Source organism: Thunnus maccoyii, chromosome 7, assembly GCF_910596095.1.
Source record: "Thunnus maccoyii chromosome 7, fThuMac1.1, whole genome shotgun sequence".
Classification (NCBI taxonomy): domain Eukaryota; kingdom Metazoa; phylum Chordata; class Actinopteri; order Scombriformes; family Scombridae; genus Thunnus; species Thunnus maccoyii.
This window is the reverse complement of record NC_056539.1, coordinates 9145083-9166635: the sequence shown is the minus strand read 5'-3', so window position 1 is coordinate 9166635 and position 21553 is coordinate 9145083. Positions and strand designations below refer to the sequence as shown.

The 21553-nt window shown below is 41.1% G+C and overlaps 1 protein-coding gene across 7 annotated transcripts in view; it reads left to right on the top strand.

Moving 5' to 3' along the window:
• LOC121899857 (capping protein, Arp2/3 and myosin-I linker protein 3-like) overlaps positions 1-21553 on the top strand; it is a 44753-nt gene that overhangs the window by 18963 nt on the left and 4237 nt on the right. For 6 of the 7 annotated variants that reach the window (XM_042415593.1, XM_042415596.1, XM_042415597.1 and 3 more), the window contains 32 exons: positions 2573-2667; positions 5479-5529; positions 5630-5689; positions 5919-6040; positions 6166-6260; positions 6554-6624; positions 6750-6823; positions 6910-6985; positions 7072-7160; positions 7288-7382; positions 8057-8143; positions 8696-8805; positions 8906-8983; positions 9088-9164; positions 9670-9774; positions 9920-9989; positions 11677-11758; positions 11874-11970; positions 12192-12246; positions 12672-12844; positions 13056-13124; positions 13565-13658; positions 15164-15262; positions 15351-15470; positions 15559-15672; positions 15749-15924; positions 16059-16146; positions 16253-16372; positions 18327-18393; positions 18742-18929; positions 19218-19297; positions 21114-21287. In XM_042415593.1, coding sequence (XP_042271527.1) covers positions 2573-2667; positions 5479-5529; positions 5630-5689; positions 5919-6040; positions 6166-6260; positions 6554-6624; positions 6750-6823; positions 6910-6985; positions 7072-7160; positions 7288-7382; positions 8057-8143; positions 8696-8805; positions 8906-8983; positions 9088-9164; positions 9670-9774; positions 9920-9989; positions 11677-11758; positions 11874-11970; positions 12192-12246; positions 12672-12844; positions 13056-13124; positions 13565-13658; positions 15164-15262; positions 15351-15470; positions 15559-15672; positions 15749-15924; positions 16059-16146; positions 16253-16372; positions 18327-18393; positions 18742-18929; positions 19218-19297; positions 21114-21287 — 3151 coding nt within the window. Of the gene's footprint in view, positions 1-2572; positions 2668-5478; positions 5530-5629; positions 5690-5918; positions 6041-6165; positions 6261-6553; positions 6625-6749; positions 6824-6909; positions 6986-7071; positions 7161-7287; positions 7383-8056; positions 8144-8695; positions 8806-8905; positions 8984-9087; positions 9165-9669; positions 9775-9919; positions 9990-11676; positions 11759-11873; positions 11971-12191; positions 12247-12671; positions 12845-13055; positions 13125-13564; positions 13659-15163; positions 15263-15350; positions 15471-15558; positions 15673-15748; positions 15925-16058; positions 16147-16252; positions 16373-18326; positions 18394-18741; positions 18930-19217; positions 19298-19480; positions 19938-21113; positions 21288-21553 lie in introns of those variants that run through there. The other variant, XM_042415600.1, reaches the window with a different exon arrangement.

Genomic DNA, 21553 nt, shown 5'->3' with positions numbered 1-21553 from the left:
TGCACAAGGTCGTCTGAATGAGAGTTTAGTTCACACTTTTTCTCTGGATGCACTAAGATTATTGTCAGTCCAGTGTTGCCATCCGTGGCTCTCATACTGTATTCGCTCCTACAGGGGTGATCGTTATACGGCTAACAAGCATCATTATGAATAAGTTAGAAGTTATATTTTAAAGAAGAGCATTTATGTATGTTTTGGGGCTTTGGAAAGAAGATCAGCTGTTCTTTAACCTACCAACACTGAGATACTAACACAATGTGCATTTGAACAGTAGTAGTAGAAGTATTCAGATTTTTTACATAAGTAAAAGTAGCAATACTACAGTATAAAAATACTCCATTACAGGTAAAGGACCCCCATTCTTACTTAAAGAGTTACAGTATTATCAGTAAAATGTACTTTAAGTGTCAAAAGTGAAACTGCTTTTTGTAGTTGAATGGACCCTGTCAGTGTCATGATATTATTGGATTATTATTACAGGTGCATTCATTTGTAAGCAGCATTTTAATGTTGTAGCAGGTTAAGTTGATGCTACTTTTAACTACATTATATACTGTTAAGTAATTTAATCTGTCATAATTCACCACACTTTATTAACTGATCATGTGTTTTTCATGCTAAATCTTGGTCTGCAAAGTTGTAAAAGCTGATGGAGATAAATATACTGCAGTAAAAAGTGCAATATTTCTCTCTGAAAACTGGTGGAGGAGAACTATAAAGTAGCATAAAGTAGAAATACCCAAGTAAAGAACAAGTACCTGAAAATTACATGTAATTACAGTTTTTGAGTAAATGCATTTTAAGGATAGGTTTACAATTTTTCAATTCCTAAAACAACAGTCAGGTGCCCAAATGAACATCGACACATGTGTTTCTTTCTGTAGTCATTCCTCCTGTTCATACTGACCATTAAAAGATTCCTTCATAAAGCACTTACAAAGTAAGTTATGGGGGACAAAACGTATTTAAAAGTTTATATGAAGCAAATGTGAAGCTTTAGAAATAAAAAGAAAAAGATGTTTTTCTGTCCAGTGTGACTGCATCACGTCCAGTGCCAAACCCCACCAGCTTAGTATTGATTTGCTCATAAACTCATCGGTTGGGCTCCTGTGCAGCCACAGTAATGGAGAGGCTGAATCATGTAATTCCTGCCAGCTACTGTACTGTGATAGTGTGTCCATACAGTGAGTTCCCACCCTATGAGTAAGACGCTTCCTCTGGCACGGCAGGCAGGTTATATACTGTATACAAGTCAGGGGTCACAGCACTGATGGTGATGCTGTTTGACAGGAACAGTTCTCGGTGAATCACAAACACCGATGCATGGATGTGTCATGTTTCTCCTGCGAGGAAGAAATGACGCTAGAGCATATTGCACACCATTTTGATGATACCACAAGATAGAATGGCTTTGTAATGGCACTGTGGTGAACTCATGAGCAAAACAGATGAGAAGTATCCTTTATGTTTCCTATTTGATCAGTGATCAATCCATGAAATCCAATCTTTCATCCCATCATCTCACTAAAGGCAATTATGTTTCAGAGCACATCCTAAAACCCTCTCAGTCTTTTTGCTCCGCTGTTTCAGGCAGATTGTATCATTTTGCATTTAAGAGGTTTGTAACTTATTTATAATCATCAGGATATATACAGACTTCAAGTTCATTGGATTATTATATCATTTGAAATGCCACGACAGGTCTGTTTCAAATGACAAACCTGACATATCCCTCAGTTAATAAATGAAGATGTGGATACAGGCCTGTCCACCTAAAGGTCAGCGTGGTTTGATTTGTGTGTGATCTCAACTTAGAAGATCAACGGCCTTTTTATCCCATTAACTTTGCATCATGTGTGTTTCATATTTGTGCCAACCATGATAATTGTTAGACCAGTACCTTGTAGGCTATTTCAACACTGTATGAAAACCAGTTTGCAGGGAGCATCCTGGCAGCTTCATGGTTACTATGCATGCCACACAACCGCAACGTCCCCGGTTCAATTCCTGCCAGGGACCTTTGTTGTCATACTCATCTCTCTCCTCTTATTTCCTGTCTGCCACTTCACTATCCAATAAAGGCAAAATGCCTTAAAAAAAAGAAAACCAGGTGCAGTGACAGGTGATCCTGCACAGTGAATATTATGTCTAATTTTATGTCCATCAAAGTGATGTTATTGTTGTAGCGCAGTGCATAATTTTCAAATCAATATAGACTTCCTGTTCATTTACATTACCACCAAATGATAACGGAACATAACAAAAATGAATGCAGACATTATTTTCTCTGTGATAAATTCCCTATCTCTAGCTTCCAGTCTAGTCTAGTCTCGGCAAGTTGATTTTCTTTTTCCACACTGAAATGAGTAAAACCAGCGGCTGTCTGGAAAGTAGGAAAAACTAAATCAGAAATTTAAAACATTGCAGTATGCTTTTAAGAACCTTCAGTAATATGTTTTTTTTTATTAATGCGATAAAACATGTTAAAACACTTCTATGTTCCTTTTAAGGGCCTTGTTTGTGCATATATGTCTAACATCACATATCCATATGTCATTTTTTTGATCCGCAGACAGCATCAGGAAGATTATTGATAAATCATCTATCAAGTTTGTTCGTGGCATTAAGCTTGACACCAAAAATGGCAAAACAGAGGACAGAATACTGGTAAGTTGCTGCTTTCAGTCTGCTCACTGAAGGCTGGGCTCTGCTTTAACACTGGGCTGCTGATGTAAATTAACTCCCTGATCCTGCTACATAGACAAACTGATGCATGCATCATGTATGTACAGTGTCTTTGATGTTAACTTCCACCGCAGTGTTAATGGATCTCTGTAACAACGTTGGACAGGCAGAGGAGACTGGACATCCGGCCTGAAACTCTTCATGATTTAACAGTGAGGGCGATTGTCTCGATTGTGTGGTCACTTACTAAGTGCATTACCACTGCTGCCCCTCTGCTGTTGGTGGCTTGGCAGGATGAATATTGGATTGACAGTATCAGTGGAAGCGGCTGTGGATTCCTCTGTGTCTGTGAGCCTCACTGTGGAGGCAGTAGGGGGCTGAGCAGCTCACAGCCTTTGATTCTGGGGTGCTTTCATCAGAGAATATGGGACAGAGATATGAAATCTCTATTTGAGTGAGTGAAGCTCTGCCAGCTATCTGGATACAATCTAGGGCAATCAGCTCTCACACTATGGACCAAGAACTTAGACCGGACCATGGAAGGATGGTTTTAGAATACAGCAGACATGTACATGCAAGCAGACACCTAACGCATGTTGGAGCTCATCACACAGGTAACATACACATACAGAGCAGGTTATATTGATTGAGTGCTCCTTTAAGTGCAGCGACTAAACCACATGTGTGTATAAGCAATATATATAAAAATAAAATTTCCAGTCCAACTGCCGTGAAGTCAGTGTAGTTTTTATACCGTTTAAAAGACCAGTGACTCCGGTTGCCCCTCCTGCAATCCCCTGATGAACCAATGAGCTTTCATCCCCAGCCGAGCAAGCATCGCCTTGGCAGAGCAGCGCTTCCACTCAGTGGATGCTTTAATGATTCATCGTGTTGCGAGGACGGGCAGTTAGGAGAGTTTCTGCATGTACAGCCTTTGATATTCAGACACTTTGATATGTCTATCTGCCAGAAACATCTTTTCAATAATCTCTTTCCAATCCATGTCTCATTTACTGCTTCCTCTTAAAAGCTGAACTGGGAAGCTAGAGTTCTCGCTCCTGCTGGGTCCTCCTAGAAGACGGAAAAGGAGATTGGAGTTCGATCAATCACACTCTGTTAGCGCTTTGGGGAGAGCAGAGCTTAAATGTGTTTTGTGTTCATACTGCACAGAAAAAAATTGGTTCGAAGTAAGGAGTGGTTGGGATGAGTCGAAGCTCACTTGAGGTCTTGATCGATGGTTGTGCTTCGACACTGCAGCTTCGCCAAGATACATGAATTTATCTTGATGATTTCTTACAGAGGCCTCACCCAAACTGTCAAACAAGAGAAGATTATAGTATCTGTCCTGTTGCTGCACTCCTGCATATTTTTATGCCATAATAAGCATGATGTGTGTGTGTTCTCTTTGATGTGGAATACTTTGATAAGTGTCTCTCTCCCTCTCCTGCTGCATCAGTATGATTTACTCCTATTTACTCGTACGCTCTCTCTTAACTACCACCCGTAACCCCAACTCATCACCGTAATGTGATACAATCTGGTCTTTTTAATCAACTCCTTCAGACAGTCTTTGAAGTGAAACGCAGATCCTCCTCACACCCTCTTTTACTCTCTCTCTCCCCTCTCACTCCATCTCACATGCACACTTTGAGTGACTACATTTTCAGACACCTCACTTGCCGTGTGGGTGTACATGGCTGTCAGCGTGTGGTTCTGACAGGGCTGTGTCAAGCATCTCACTCCAAAAAACACAACAGGAGTGGGCGAGCTGTAATTTAATTACTGCTTTTCGACATACTGAGGGGGCTTTGTCTTGAGGGAGTGTTTTAGTGGGGCCATCAGAGGGAATGGAGTAAATGATTGGAAGCGACGGAGCAGAAGAGGGGAAGAAAAAGAGCAGAGGGCAGTACTAAGGGGCTGGTGGAGATCAGCGAAATGCCAAAGTGTCTCTATTCTTAGTTTGCCTTGATGGGGAGAGACACTGACTTTTTAGGGTGTGTTTCTAAAAAGAAATTGCTGCTCATGAACAAGAATCAGGGGCAGAATCAGATTCACCCAACAGCTGCATGACACAAATGTTTTCATGCTGAGAATAAGTGCGAACAGTCACACAAGTGCTGTGTGTGCTCGTTCAGATGGAGATGCACAAATAAAGTCTCAGTTTGCTTTCAAATCGTCACGTCCAAACTCACATCAAGATTGCTCTAAAACTTACCTTGCATCTTGGACTGCAGACACCAAATTAGCTGAGGTACTGTACTGAAAATGCTAATTTGGCATCCTGACCCAGCATGACCAGCATTTCTGTCTCTGGAACAGATCCTGTCACTTGAAGGGCAGAGAGAGAAAATGTGTGGTTCTTCCTTTTAAGTTCTTATATTGAAGATCCGGGGAGATGCTGAACAACCAGAATTGATTGCCTGTTGAGCCGAAAGCCCCGCTGTGTGTGTCGCAAATTAAATATATGAGCCACTTTGATGTTTGCCCACAGCAGAAGTAATGTAATGCTAATGAAATAACATCTTGTATTTGTGAGAATGTGATTAAAACGTTACAACATGCCGTCATTTTTCAGCCTGTATGGCAGTTTGTTAATCTATTAATGTCAGACAACGTGTCTCTGTCATAAAGGGCTTTTAGCTGGATCAATACATGAATATGGAAAGGACTCCTCATTTCCCTCTCATCATTACCATGGAAACTCCTGGGACTGTTTTCTCTCCATGGGGAGTGTGACTGTGCAGTGAACTTTTCCGCAATCTTGATTCAATTTGCTTTATTCTCTTTCTTTAGGTCCTCACAACATGGCGCCTTTATTTCCTGGCGCCAAAGATACCCGCTAAGGTACTTCTTACTGCTCTCTGTCTCCACTCACAGTATAAAGCTTTTTCTTCCTCAATGCTGGCTGAAACCTTAACTTTGTCAACTATATGTGTGACAACAGGTTGAAACCACATTTAACTTCTTGGAGATTCGAGCTTTGAATTCTCATCCTGAACACCAGGTGAATTTTAACACTGGCACTGAACTCTGCATGCACACTGCTCCCTTGTTATGTCTGACTGATTGTCTGAGAAGTTGTATAACTTAGTGGTTACATTTACACTTTGGCCTTCAAGGAATGACAAAAAGCATTAAATGCATTTATCAAAATAGCCCCGAGTCTGTCAACACTCTCTTATCAAGTTTCTGTCTTTTGTTGTAAATTGCTTACAGTTCCATTTTCTGTGTAGGTTATTATCGACACTGACAAGTCCAGCTTCACCCTGAGGTTTGAGTCACGGGAACACCTCAATCATGTGGTCAGCCATATTAATTTCGCACTGTCTCGAATATTCAACAACTCCATTTTTGCGTAAGTGTCACATATCTGTGCAGCGCAAAATAATCAGAAACTTTAAAGAAGACTGACCTTTATTTACCCAGTAATCTAAAGATAAATGATTCCTTACAGTATGTGTTTTTCTTTCATCTTTGCAGCCCCTCCATCTGTCATTCAGACAGTGACCTTTCTGAGGGCAGCAGGAAGTATTCACCCAGCTCAGAGGCTTCAGTGGAAACCCAGAGGGCCTGTGGTAAAGGAGACATTATCATCAAATATGGGAATTTGCACACTCGCATGCATGTGCACCATTTGGCACAAACAAGTGGAAGTTGGTTCGCATACTTCACAAAAGCTCTCCCAGATGTTCTTTTATTAATTTCCTCGTCACACAAATAAAAGATTGATCATTTGGACAAATGTGTCTGTGTGCATTTTCCTCCCTTTTCTCCCCTCATCGCTGAAGGAAGCAGCTGTTCACATTATCTAAGATTCTTTTTTTGTTTGTTTTCTCCCCTGATTTTTCCTCCTGCCCGCCTCTCTCAGGAGGTTTCTCAGAGACCTACGCCGCTCTGTGCGACTATAATGGCATCAGCTGCAAGGAGGAAGTGCAGTGGGTAAGAGCTGTGGGACTGTGCCTGTGTCACTGTGAGTGCTTTTGAGTGTTACACACAGTGCTGTGCACAAAATGAGGGGGGTCATATACTGCAGCTAACAGGCTCATGGGGATTGTTGCTCCTAGGATGTGGACACCATCTATCACTCCCAGGACAACCGAGAGTTTAACCTGCTGGACTTCAGCCACCTGGAGAGCAGGTGAGAGAGAAAAAGAGGCATGAGTGGTCAAAAATGATTACATCCTAAATGTGTTGCCTTACTTACCTCATCTTTATCTTTTCCAGGGACTTGGCGGTGATTGTCGCATCAATGGCATACAACACCTGGTTCACTAAACTGTACTGCAAAGACTTGCGTATAGTAAGTGTAAACTTTATGTGTCGCTGTTGAGTCACTGAAGCATGAAAAAAAAGGTGAAAAGTTTAAATGTTTCCTGTTTGTGTCAGGGGTCTGAGGTCACTGAGCAGGTCCTGCATACAGTCAGCAAATCCTCCAGCCTCGAGGAGATCACTCTGGAGAATGCTGGGTTAAAATCGTGAGTTTTAATTCTGTCTTTTATGAGTCCCTCAACTTAATGAAAGTGCAATGCTAAGTCGCCCTAGTGCTTGTCTGTATTTACAACATATTGTATGTTTTTCCATACATAACTGTTGATTTTGCAGAGACTTCCCACACAAGATGTCGGCTGCTCTTTCAGAAAACCCTGCTTCTGTCATCCACTCACTCAACTTGGCCCACAACTCACTGGACAACCAAGGTAAAATGGAAAATCAGCTTCTCTTTGGTTGGGCAGAAATGTCTAAAATTTTTAATATGCAATTAATTTTCAGTTTTTTCTATTTTACAGATCAAGAGGAAAGACATAAAAACTAACAAGAACAAAAAGAGCATACACACTTAAAAGAAGAAAAAAAAATCAAAGATATAGGGGGTTGGGATTTGGCTTCACCCCTTAGAATAAATCATTAAATGGACAAAATGATTTCTAAAAATAGTCAAAGAAAGGCCTCCAGACATCCAAAACACTTCTCAGAGTTGTCTCAGAGTTAGATTAGCAAAGCTTTTACATTTGAATGGTAAAAAGCGTCTTGTTTCAGCATGTTTTAAAACATGGTGGATCAGATGAGTGTAATGTTTTTTTGGCTGTGACCATGCCCCACATTAATGGCTATACAATTTTTTTTTGTTGTTGTTTCAGAACAGCCAAAGATGGCCGAGAACTATACGGTTTTATCTTTTTCTTAAGTACCCAAGAAAACCATCTCACTACTTTAATCCAATAATCATGTACAACAGGACAAAACAAAAATAAACGAGAGCGTGATTTCAGCTACTCTTACATTTTTTTCCCCAGGGTCCTGAGAAACAAATCTAATCTAAATCTAATTCTGTAACTTAATTTTTGTACTTTCTCTTGTATTCCTGCTATAGGTGTGTCCAACTTAATCCAGCAGGTGTGTCGCCTTAGCAAGGGACTGCGTCTCCTCAACCTCTCCAAGACCTCACTCACCTCCAAAGGTTTGGGCCCTCCCCACTCTAATTTCTTCTCTGCTTTCCCTTTTCAAAGTTCAGTAATGTCAAGAAAGTGTTTCCACAGTTTCCCACAGTGCATGACAGTAACTCACCAAAATCAGGTAGAAATTAGTTAATTACCCACAACTGTTTTAATTCTTAGATTGTCGGTAGGGAATCTAAAACATCCAAAGATCCAGATGATTCTCCTGCGAGGAGCTTTGTCTCACATTTTCATCCTGCTATGTCTCCATATTGACTTATGATGTCTGGTGCAGCTCCGCAGCATGCCTCCTGTTACTGTCTCATCTTACCATGTACCCAGTGGAGAATTTAAATATTACATTGAACCAGGCAGATACTGTGCACTGCTACACATTGCATCCACTGATACCTGCTGCAGATGTGTATGAATAATGTAAGCACACAAAATGTTTTGAGAGTGTTCTCTGTCTTGTAATATTTCCCCCCCTCTCTCTCGTTCCTTTTATCTGTCTGCCCCCCTCCTTCTCTCTCTCTCTCTCTCTCTCTCTCTCTCTCTCTCTCTCTCTCTTTCAGGAGTAGTGTCTCTCTCTCAGGCTCTGTGCTCCAGTGATGAGTACTCAAACTCCCTCCTGCACCTGGACCTGAGCAAGAACCCAGGGGTCCTCTCCGGGGAGGATGCTTCGGTCAGAAAGCACAACCCATCTGGAAACAACAAAACACACTGTTCCATTTATACACCACTTTTAATATGATGTCTCTCTTCATCTCGCTTTCCATTTGCAGAACTTGTATCTCTTCTTGTCTCAGCCCAACTGCCTGGTTCATTTGGATCTGTCAGGCACAGATTGCTCTGTGGACTCAGTAAGTTTTTAATGTCTGGGGATTTTCAAGTGTTTATGTGCAATTTTAAATGTCTGTGCAACCCTCAGACCAGATTAACTGTTTCCTCCCTGTGTCTCATGCAGCTATTTGGGGCTCTTCTGAGGGGGTGTTGTGCTGATCTCTCCTTTCTGAATCTTTCCAAAAACTCCTTCTCCCACAGGTTAGTCATATCTTTAAGATTACCTAAACAATGAAGGCAGCTGCAAATCTAAATCTGGGAAGATATCCTCTTTACTTCACCTTAAAGGCTTCATCCTGCCCTCTCTCTCTCTCTTTCTGTTTGCCATTATCATCATCTCTTACTTAATGGGAAGTCAGAAATGAGCTTTGTGGGAATCACTGGAACATTGTGTTTCCTCTCTGTGGGTGTGTCTTCTGCCGTTTAAAACGAGAAGTCTCGGCACTGTCTGCATAGATAAGACTCATGAATATTTAAGCAGAGCTATCTATCATTTGACCCCACTCTTACACCAAAGCAATATTCACTCTGTTTCTCATTCTATGTCAGTGCTCTGCACCCAGCACTGCATATTTACTCATATTTACCCAGCATGTCAACAATATGACTTCAGCTCTTCTGTGTGGCCAGTCTCATCCCATCCCACTCTCTCTGTTATCTCCTCACTTCTCCAGTCTTTCATCTCAGTTTTTTTTTAATCCAATAGAAAAGTGAAGGACACGCTGCCATTGTTCCGTCAGTTCTTCAGCTCAGCCTTCAGCCTCACTCATGTCAGCCTGGCCTCTATGAAGCTGCCCCCTGATGTTCTGAGGTATCGCCTTCTTCCCTCCCTTTTATCCAAACTCTTCTGCAATGAAGGCAGACTTGATGTATATAGATATGCTCAGCTGAGCCTTTATTGCTTCCTCTCCTCGTCCTTTCTCTGTCAACCACTTCTCTTCTTGCTGAATCCGCAGGGCTGTCCTAACAGGGTTAACCTCCAATCCTCATATCAATGACCTTCATCTGGACATCAGTGGCTGTGAGGTAAGAGTTCATCGATGGCATCATGTTAGAGTTAAAAGGATAGTTTGTTTTTTCTCTTCTCATCCAGGGTATAGGAAATTCTTAGGTGCATTTTTCACGTCTCGAAATGAAGTTAAAAGAAATAGTTAAACTTTTTTATGTTTATTTCTTGGCCAGGAGAAGTCATTTCCATACATCTCCGCTGGTTTGGTGATGACAAGACTTCAGGAAGCAATTTCTCCTGGTCAAGAAATAAGCTGGCACGTAATCCTGCATAAAAATGAAACTTGTTTCTACTGTTTGTTATGTTAAAGGGATAGGGATTAAGCAAACAAAATACTAGTGAGCTTTAGAGGTGTTGGTGGACAGATTTTGCTAGGCTCGCTGTTTCCCTCTGTTTCCAGTCTTTATGCTAAACTAAGATAACCTGCTGCTAGCTGTGGCTTCATATTTAACAGATAAACATGAGTGTGCTATCAATCTTCTTGTCTAATTCTTGGCAAGAAAGTGAATGAAAGGTATCCTGAATCATGACCTTAGCCTAGCTTAACTCACCGACTGGCAAGTATTCAGATCATTTACCTAAAGTAGCCATAATCAGTATTTTATAGTAACAACTGATCAAATGATTATATGTACTGTAGAATATGTTGCTCGTAGTGATGAACCCAGAGAGAATCACCTGATTTGGCAGTTAACCTCAACTCTAAGGAACGTTTTAGCATCTTGTACTTAATTGTTTTGATTTGTGGCCCTAAACTTTACAGTTTTGGTTCACTCTCACTGCTCTCATCAGTGTACATTTCCCGCCTAGCACCACACAGCAGACAGACAAAGCTAGCGACAAGCTGGTGAACATAGTTGAGCATTGAGCAGCTAAAGAGTCAGATATTTCCCTCAAGAGTTGGTGGAGACCAAAATCAGAGCTAAGAGGAGAGTGAATATTAGCCTTACAGTAATCAGGTAAAAGTACCAAAAAAAAACCAAAAAAAACAATTGAACCCAAAAGGTTACTTAAGTAGAAGTACTGGAGTATTATCAGCAAAATGTAATTAAGTATTAAAAGTTCAAGTACTCATTATGCAGGTAAGTGTCACATTACATATATTATATTGGATTGATGATCACATGTTTTGTGTGTAAAATATTAAACTTTGAATTAAGTAGTAACTGATGAGTCAGATAAATGTGATATTAAGAAATACAATATTTTGCTCTGAAACGTATTGAAGTATTGTTAGCGTAGCATGAATGGAATACTCCAGTAGAGCACAAGTACCTCTAAATTGTACCTAGAAACACTGTTTTAGTAAATGTATTTAGTTAAGTTCCATTACTGATGGCTGGATTCCTGTGGGATCAGTAGCATCACCTATTAAAAGTAGAGGAATTTGCTGCTTACAGCTGCTCTCTAACAGCGGAAACAGCTCTTCCAGATAATTAGGATATGTATATTTAGTTTTGTAAGCAAAAAAAACAAACAAATGCTAAGCTAACACATAGCAGAAAGTGTTTTTTCTACCACTGAGCAGAGCTGCTGCTGATCACAAGCAAGGTGAAGCTCATAAAAAAGGGGTTAATTTATCTCACTGTGGAAAATAGAACTATTCCCCAAAGAGTGAACCTAAAATGACTTTGATTCATGTCTGTGCACATGTTGGTTTTCCCCTCTGTCTGCCCCTCTCTCTGGCTGTGTCTCTCGCCTCAGCTAAGGTCTGCAGGGGCTGCTGTAATCCAGGAACTCTTCCCCAGAGTCTCCTCTATCGGCACTCTGGATATCTCAGACAATGGTACAGTGGCATGCTGCAACACATCCCTCTGTGACCTTGACTTTTTGTCCTCGGGCAACCGAGTTTTAAGTGTGCTGCTAATGGATAAAGCGTGTGTGTGTTTGTGTGTTGACAGGTCTCGATGCAGACTTGCTCACAGTCCTGCCAGCCCTCTCCAGACACCCCTCCCTCAAACACCTTCATCTCGGCAAGAACTTCAACATCAAAAACAGGTGCTGCTGGTGCTCTATGTCACACTTTACTGCAGTTATTTGTGTGTTTGCAAAAGCAAGCGTGTGCGCAGCATGTGCCAGCTTGAATAAATATATCTGTGATTTTACTTCCGTTTTCATAAGCGGCTGCCGCTCCTCGGGCAGGCAGCTTGCAAGCGGCAGGAAATGACTCGTGCCAGCTCATCCAGTCTCGTCTCTGTCTCCACGGTTTGTATCTGCAGGGTTCTGGATGAAGTCCTGCAGAAGCTGGTTCAGCTCATACAAGAGGAGGAATGTGTGAGTGATAACACAGAAAAAAAGGCATAAAAACATACTGTTAAATGCAAAATTAACAGTTTGCTGGCATTGGTTTTTACTCCATAAAATACCATTCAAATCCAAAAAGAAATGATGTTAAGTAAATAGGAAACACATCATTCGTGCATTATGTTTCACTGTAGATGTGTCTCTGTATCATGAATTATTACTGTTTCTCTTTTACCCTTGTGGGTACAGTGTCCATATCATGAAACACACATATTGTAAATAATTCATACACACAGCATGTAAAGTCATGCGGGTGAGTAGTCACATCACTATGCAGTAAATTTCATCACCACACTTTGTTCTCTTCAGCTCCCTGTTCTTTCCCCTAACTCAATTTTATCTGTTTTTTTCATCTACCTCATTTATTCCTTTGTTGTTTGTTTCCCCCTCTACAGGCCCTGCAGACTTTGTCCCTGACTGACTCGCGCCTGCGCTCTCGGGGCACCGTGCTGGTCAACGCTCTGGGCAGCAACACCTGCCTGAGAAAAGTCGACCTGAGCGGGAACAACATGGACGACATCGGAGCCAAGATGCTGAGCAAAGCCCTGCAGATCAACACCACGCTCAGGTGAAGCTGCCAGTACACGTACATCCTGTGGGTGAATCCATGAATGACAGTATCTACTTGTCACCAGGGGGATGAGGGGAGAAATAAATGCAGTAAGGGGAAAGAAGGGATGATTTAGAGGGAGTGGATGTCTGTGTTTTCTGCAGTGTAATTAATGTTCTACAATATATGGGGGTTTGTATTCAATGCAACTCATAACTGTGTCCTGCAGGAGTGTGACATGGGATCGCAACAACACCTCCGCAGCAGGATTTCTCGATGTGGCCCGAGCACTTGAACAGTAAGAGAATTAAAACGTCATAGACCGGTATTTCATGCATGTGCGCCAGTCAGTAAATGAGAGGATACCTTATATACCTGCTGCAAGAATGGTATTTTGAGAAGTCGTGATAGAATTGCCTTCTATTTTAGGACATTCAAACACGTTGAAATTTGCAATGTGAGCCAAGCAAATTGTTGTTTTCCACTTTGCTATCTTAAATGGTCCAGACTTACCTTTAGGCTAAGGATGACATGGTTGCAAAGATCAAAGTATTACTCACTCGCCACATGGCATAGGAGGGATATTTTTGGATGAGCTCAGTCCAGTTGGGGATATTAACCTTAACTAACCCTTGAATCTGTAACCTACTTTATTTTCTCTTTGTAGTCTGTTACTTTCTCTTGCAATAACTCAACCCTTCCTGTTCTTCCTTCCTCTTCTGATCTTTCCTCCTTCAGTAATTTCACCTTGCAGTACATGCCTCTACCCGTAAGTGACATCAGCCAGGCGTACCGCAGCGCCCCAGAGAGGACAGAGCAGGCACTGACCAAGGTTGACATCAGAGACCAATCATTCTCACAGTCATTGTCAGAAATAAAAACTTAAATTCAAAAGATTCAACAAAATATGGGAGATTTGAAGAAATATCACTAGTTGGCAACAACATGTCGTTATCATGTTGTCTTGCATCTTGCATTATTTTGAACCGTCATTGCATCAAGTGACTGGGATCAGAAATGAGAAGAGATTTAGGCCTAGATCTCTTTAGACAGGACAAACGATAAGTTATTGTGAGTATTGTTTTAAAGGCCCAGAAACCTATTTTCTCAATCATACTCTTACTATAAGCAGTGGTGTCCTACATGGACACACAACTTTCTGCCAAAGTTAAAGCAGTTTTAGTTATACATGAGAGATTTTCTGCATTTCTTTGTGCTTTTCTCACTGGTTTGAAATGGGCGGGGCTGAGTTACGACAAGGTGATGTCACAAATTTCCGTGCACCTATCAGAGTTTAGCAACATTTGAATTAAAATTGGATGACAGTTGTGTTGTCGTTTGCCTACGTTGATCAAACCACACTGTCTGGATGAAATAGAAGAACAGAGTTTTTGAGAGTTAAACTCTTAATGAATTGTAACTCAGAATGTTTATTTTCCTACACTTTATCTTTGATTAATTCATATAGTAATTAATATTTATTGTTATAGAGAATTGCATAATAATTGAAACCAAGATTTCTGGGGCTTTAAGATAGTCTTGAACAAGTGTACTTACGCACAGCAGTGCTTTGAGCTCAATGCTAACACATCTTATTTTAGTGTGTTAGCATGCTAACATTTGCTAATTAGCACTAAACACCAAAGTTATCATTAATCATCCTATGTGATGCATGAACATATTGTCGACAGTTGTCAAGACATTTCAGTTTTAACCACAAAAGTAAACCTCATGGTGACCCTAAAAGAAAACTCGGGATCATGGAAACCAGTAGGCGTCACCCTCTGCGAGACATGAACGACTGTCCAAACTTGGGCCAATCCATCAAGCAGATGTCAAGATATTTCACCAAAAACTCAAAATGTCAACCTAATGGTAGCGTTAGTGGAAGAATCCAGGGGTTACAAAAGTAATTTTGTCATCCTCTGGGGAACATGAATGTCTGTACTAAATTTGTAGAGCCATGCTTGTGGCTAAATACATGAACCTGCCTTTAAAAGTGTCAGACAGAGAAACTGCATCCAAAAAGATGAAAGACAGAGCAGATCTGAGGCACTATTGCACCAGAGTCATTTTTATCATAAAAGTCCTGCTGCTGAAGAAATCAATACAGTTTCACGCAGAGTGGTGGCACTTTCTGATTCACCAGATAAATAAATGACCTAAATATAGATAAATGATACAGCAGTCTCTTCTCTGCATCCTTTCACTTTGTTTCCGCTGCAACAACATGTCTGTTGCATCATTACCTTGTCTTTTTCTGTCTGTCCGCTCATGTTTTTGTGCTCATCATTATATTCAGACAGAGAATAACTCTGCTGCCTCTCTGGTGCGCAGATCCAGCGTTCTCTGGTGAGGAACAACCAGACCCAGCGCTTCTCTCAGAGGCAGGCTCTAAGGCTGCACCAAGGCCTGGTCACAAGCACTGCCGAACAGGTGTGTTTATGTCTGCACTTAGCCTCTGTGTATGATTGTTTTTTGTGTATATGTGCCGATAACACTCCCCTGCCTGTCTGTTTCCAAGGTGATGGAGCGCCTCTGTGTGCGTGTCCAGCAGCAGGTGTGTATTTTACGAGGTGTCGGAGAGATGGAGGAGATTCAAGCTGCTAAACAAGTGCTAAAAGAGGCCAGGAACTCCCGTGCTGTGAGTGATGTGAAATGTATTAGAATACACTGTCTGCATTACTGTCGCACAGCAATCTGAATACATTTTTTCTCTCTGATGCTCCAAGCTCTACCCTTCACTGTGTGAGTTGGCTCATGTACTGTCTGTGGACGGGCCAGTGCGGCAGAGACTGGACTCTCTTGCTGGTGAACTCGCCAAAGCTGCAGACAAGGAGCTTCAGGTAGGTCTGATGGCGTCTTTTAACAACGTGATCTGTAACAAATGATGGAGTTACTGAACAGTGGCATCCTTTGCAGGTGATTGTGGACTCAATGGTGTCTCTCTGTCGTGAGCTCTGTCCTTTATCTTCCTCTGCGGCAGAGCAATTGAGTCCAACGCTCTCATCCGTCTCGGAGCGTGTGTCCATCCCTCGCTCTGCCATTCGCACTGCCCTGATGGAAAGAGCAGCGCAGGACATTCACCGAGCCTTAGAGTAAGAGCGAGATGTAGCAGCAGAGGGTTAGATCAATAAGTCTGAATTTGATAAGTAGGTTATTGATTTGCTCTCACTTTTACCAAACCTCCTCCCGGCTGTCTCTCCCTTTCCTCTAACCCAATCTTCTGCAGAGAAGTGAAGCTGTCAGTGGTTTCCTATCTCACCAACTCCATCGTGGACCAAATCCTGCAGGAGCTCTACGCCACCCATAAGACTCTTGTAAATACAAAGTTCTTGTTGTAAAAGTTATTGTCGGTGTGAAAGAGACACAGTTAAAGTGAATGAGTGTGTGTCAAAGAGACCTAAAAAGGGCCGTCCGTCTCAGACCCGACAGGTGTCTCATCTAAAACGCTGGGAGGGGACGTGTGAAGATGGAACAGGCTGGAGGTTTAACAGACACAGAGACTCTCTGGACATCACAGATGAGGAGCTCGGCACCAGCATAGTAAGTTTGGATATACAGACAGATGTTTTTGTGGGCCTGTGAGCTTATATCAGGCTGATATCCATCTTTTAGATATTTTAACATCTCAATCGAACATCTTTCTGTCTTTTTATGTTTTCGCATAGCATTGTATCATCCATTTTTTCTTTAAATTGTGATTAACTTGTTTGTTGTTTCCTGTAAAAATTTTTAAGTCATAGTTGTGATGAAGGGACAAATGTGGGCCCTCAAAACAACAACTAACCACTGGTTCAGTTTAGGCAAAATTTGAAAGGATGGTGAATTTTTCCTCTGGGTTTTGGCATTTGAAATGTTACACTGACTGTCTTGACAGGAACACTACGGTTAAAGGTCAAAATTTGAAAGGCTCTAACTTCACCACTTCACCGGAGCAGTTTTAACAGCCTGGATTGATGATGTATTGTCAATTCAGTTGTGCTCTGGCCTTTAGAAGCTGATCGGCTTGACTGAAGCACAATATTGCATCGTAAGTCTGACTGACATTAAACTTGTACAGATCAATTTATCTTTACACATGGGACCCACTGGCCTTATAGTGAGGATATAAGTGAAGTTTACTGGTCTTACAAACTCCTCCCCTTCAGATTAGTTCTCAGTTTTCAGCTGTTTCCTCTTTTGCTCATTACACTAAAATGTAGCCTCTTCCTCTTACCTACAGAGGAGCTTATTTTGTATGTTTTCACCTGCTCAAATATTCCCTATCATCAAATTGCCCCTCTAAAAATGAGAAAAAACTGAACCTGAAACTAAACCTTGGCTGAATGAACTTACCAGAGCTGGAATGAAGGAAAGCTGAGTGAATGTGAAAAAGAATAAATTGCAAATCACTGTTGAAGCACAGAGAGAGCAGCTCAATATTTACAAGAAAGCAGGTTAAACTGCAGGAATAAACTATTCCTCTGACATTATCTCAGATATCAGCTATAAGCCCAGGGCTCTTTTCAGCACAATTACTTCAGTCATTACCCCCTTATACAACTCTAGCCTTGATGTCTCCTCTAAAACCTGTGCGGAATTTAAAAATTTCATTCACCTGCATAACTCTCTATGTCACTGGGTAAGACTGCTAATTTAGATTTTTAAACCCATTTCTATCTAATATTTATTAGAAACAATCCCTCCCATGAAACTTACGCTGTATGTTCGCCAATGTTTCCTTAGACAGATTTTGGACACTTATGTACATTAACTTAAGTAGGATTTTTCATGCAGGATTTTTACTTCTAATGGAGTATTTTTACATAACTGTATTGGTACTTATATGTAAGTAAAGGATCTGAGTACTTATGACTAACTCAGACTGCTGAAGCCTCATATAAGCGTCAGATAAACCTTTAAAGGTGCAGTATGTAGAATTTAGAGGCATCTAGCAGAACAAACTTGGCAGAAATGGAATATAATATTCATAAGTATGTTTTAATTAGTGTATAATCACCTGAAAATAAGAATCGTTGTGCTTTTGTTAGAAATGAGTCCTTTATATCTACACAGGGAGCCAGTCCTCTTCCATGGAGCCCACCATGTTGTACCACCATGTTTCTACAGATTAAGTAGTTAGATCCAGTTTTCCTTCACCTTCAGATTTTCTGTTATCTTTTTTTTTTTTGCCACCCCATGACCTGGAGGAAGGAATTTACAGTCTGTGCTGTTATTAATCTGCCTTCTATATCTCAGTGTATGTCTGTTCATTTCTATTTATAGTTTTTCACTTTTGATATGTAAATTTTTGCTTGAAATTTGTGAGGCACTTTTTTAAAGGCTTTTAAATTGACTTGATCTGACAAAACCCCACTAACAAAAGCTCTGTTTGGCCTGAGGGAGTGCCTATGTAATTTTTGCTGATGTTGACTTGTTCCTGGTTTGTTTGTCTTACTCTAATACTATCCCTCAGCATCTCAATATTGTTTTTTTTATATTATTTTTTTTGTCCCAGGACACAATAGCCATTAAGAAGCACAGCTCAAGAACAAGACGAATACGGCCTGTCTCTACCAGGCTGAGTGAGTAATGCTGTATATCCTCTTATCCTCCTCTCTCTGCTCTTTCCCGTCTAGCTCTGACCCCATCCTATCTCTTTCAGTGCTCCATTAGTGTGTTTTCTGTTGAGTCTTTTTTCCTTTTCCCGTCTCTCCGTCTGAGAAGTCTGTTAATGGCTGTCTTAATCTGGCCTGAGCCAAGTCTGAGTCAGTATACCTCAGAGTGGTCGCCAATTGTTTTAAATTTGATGTTACACGACTTTAAAGCAGAAATGATGGCACCCTGTCTTGTCTCCTTGACTGTGCCCTCTCAGTTTCTCGGCTTCTTTCCCTCACATCCTCTATGATTCTTTCATCGCTCTTCACTGTCAGGCCTGTGTGACGATTCCAGCTCCTCTCCGCCCCCCTCTGTGCCATCATACTCCTCACCACTATCCCGCTCTGCATCCTGGGAGGGCCTGTCAGAGCTGCCTACGCAGGGTTTGCCTCTCCATCATGTGACACGAGTTCGGCCGAGGCCTCCACGGAGGCACAAAGGAGGGCATATCCCTACTGAGACAGTAAGTAGGGTTCAATGTGGGCATCCTTTAACACAAAGTACATGAATCTATCTATCTGTCTATCTATCTACGCACAATATTCCCATTTCCTAATGTTCATGCCTGCTGGCAGTGACTGCTGTCTTTGTCAGAGGTAATCTATACAAAGTGGATGGCTGCAATTGGATTATATCATCTCGCTGAAGCCAGTGTAATCCATTTGTTTTATTGCATGCAGAGCATTTACAAATTAAACCCACTGCAAGTAAACTGACCTCTCTAACAGTCGGTGTGTCTGTGTGTGTGCAGCATTGCAGTGAAAATGGAGGAATAAGCCCTCTCGATGATGGACTGCCAGATTTCTATACTAAAAGAGTCCTCCCTGATAGGTAAGACTTCTCTTTACTGTTTATACTTGTGCCTCTAAAGTTCTTGTCATCAGTTAAAACTGTATGTGCTGTGTACCTCATTGCAGAACATTCCTGTATTGTGCATTTTTAGATTGAGTTCCTACTTTCCAAGCAGTGATTATTTTCCATGTATTTCTCTCGGCTTTGAAAATCAACTTACAGAGACTTCAGACATGCTTGAGATAGGTAATCCATCACAGTGAGCATTTTGTCACCTCTAAGTTATTGTTGCATGGTAACGCAACTGTGAGCAGACACCGCTTTGACAGCGCTCCTTGTTCAAGGACGTCCCAGAGACAGCAACCAATTCAAGAAGAAGAAACTGTGTTTATGTATCGTTTGTGTTCTGTGTTTTAATTTCCAATAACACACTGTCGTGAATAAAATGCTTTTCTGCATTTTCTGTTGTTCCTCTTGAATGCACCAGCAAGGAGCACTTTCTAGATAGTTGTAGCTACTTATGACAAAAGATTTAAAGGTGATGAGGTATTGATTTTCATAGTATACTGAAATGAAAGGAAATCGTGGTTGAAATGCAATGATGGGACATCATTCTACAAAATGTATATTTTGCTTTAGGGAAAAGTCAGCTGTGTGTCAAAGTTAGCATTAGGTGAATTACAGAAAATGAGAATATGTTATTTCAATAAGAGAATTTTTCCTCAGTCGAGATAATAATGCCTTTGTGAGTGTTTAACAAAAGGAGAAAACTTTCCCAGTGGCAAGCCAAGAAAGGCGCACAACAAAGGACATGACATGAATAGACAAATGACACTATTACAGTAAAAGCAAGCAAAAATTGTGGCTTCAATGGAAACATAATAGAGATAAAATCTCTAGATAATGCTGAAGAATGATTAAATGATCTTGCAGATAGTGACTGTTCACCTACTCACTCTCTGTGTGTCTATTTTCCAGTATTAAATTATTTTCAGATTGATATCTAGATAGCTTTAAAGGTAAAGTTGAATAAAAGGAGTGGCTGCTGTAATGATTTAAGGTTGTGTTGCACTGACCAGTGTGTTGTCTGTCTTTGAAGTAATCTCATGGCTTGTTCAGCATGTCCTGCTGGCTGCTTGTACATTCAGAGGCAGTTCTGGTTTCTTCTGCCGTCCATCATCTTTGCACAACTGAAACATAAATGTTGTCATTCTTTGATGATAAGTGGAGCTGGAGCTGGCTGTTTGGAGCATTTTGGGTTGACTTGATTGTCTGCCTGCATGTTGTTGATCAAAGGAGTTTGAGATTTGTGTGCAAGAAGGAGAAGTGTTTTTTTTTTACTTTGTCTTGCAGGTTGAAGCTGGTTTTCTTGATTGGATGTGGCTGTGGTGAAAGTCATTAGCAGCTGGTGATTTTTTTCAGTTTGTGACCAGTCTTCTCTGGAAATTGGTCCTACAGCAGTCATATAAAGCAAACAAAATGTAAAACTAATGAGCTAAAACATGCAGAGCCTTTATTTTGACGGGGTTGAATTCAGGAACAGTGGCCACAGCTTATCAGAATAATGTTCCCTTCCACGCTCCACACTGCAGATCATCAGGTTAAGTCAGTCTTAATATGATTACATTTATAATACAAAAAAGTGCACTTAAGATAAATCATTGTGTACTGAGAGGTGTAGCCTAGCAACGCTCAAATTGCCGATGTACCAGAAGCAGAGCAGACAAACATGCAGCGTGGACGGCTGTGATGAATTCAGTGACATCCTAGCAGAGATGACTCATGTGTGAACACACAAGATGATTGTACCTGACTGAACTTCATGTCTTCACACAACTTCTCTCACTTTTTTCAGTCAGCTCTCCTCTCTGCACAAAGCGCATTCACTGAGGAGGAAGAAGAGGAGAAACATGCTGGCCATCTTCGGTTTTCGTAAAAAACGCAACCAAACTCTGTCCAATCAGGCGACGGAGTCTGAAGCAGAGGTTTACGGAGACGGGTGTCACACTGTTGCCACAGCACCCACAGGGTTCGTGTATTTACGCACACACACATTCAAAGACGCCATTATTCTTCAGAAAGATATAGCCTTGAACATACAATACAATGTCCATGTGATGCGCCAGATAACAATATGCCACATCATAAAGGACTCATTCATTTTCCTTCTACATTCTACTCATCTAAGCATCTATATCTTCATGTTTTCTGCTGGTTATCTTGTCTTGGTTCTTATAAGGACTATCAGCAGCCCTGAACTCCACAAATACTCTGACAAATATCACTCTAAATCTC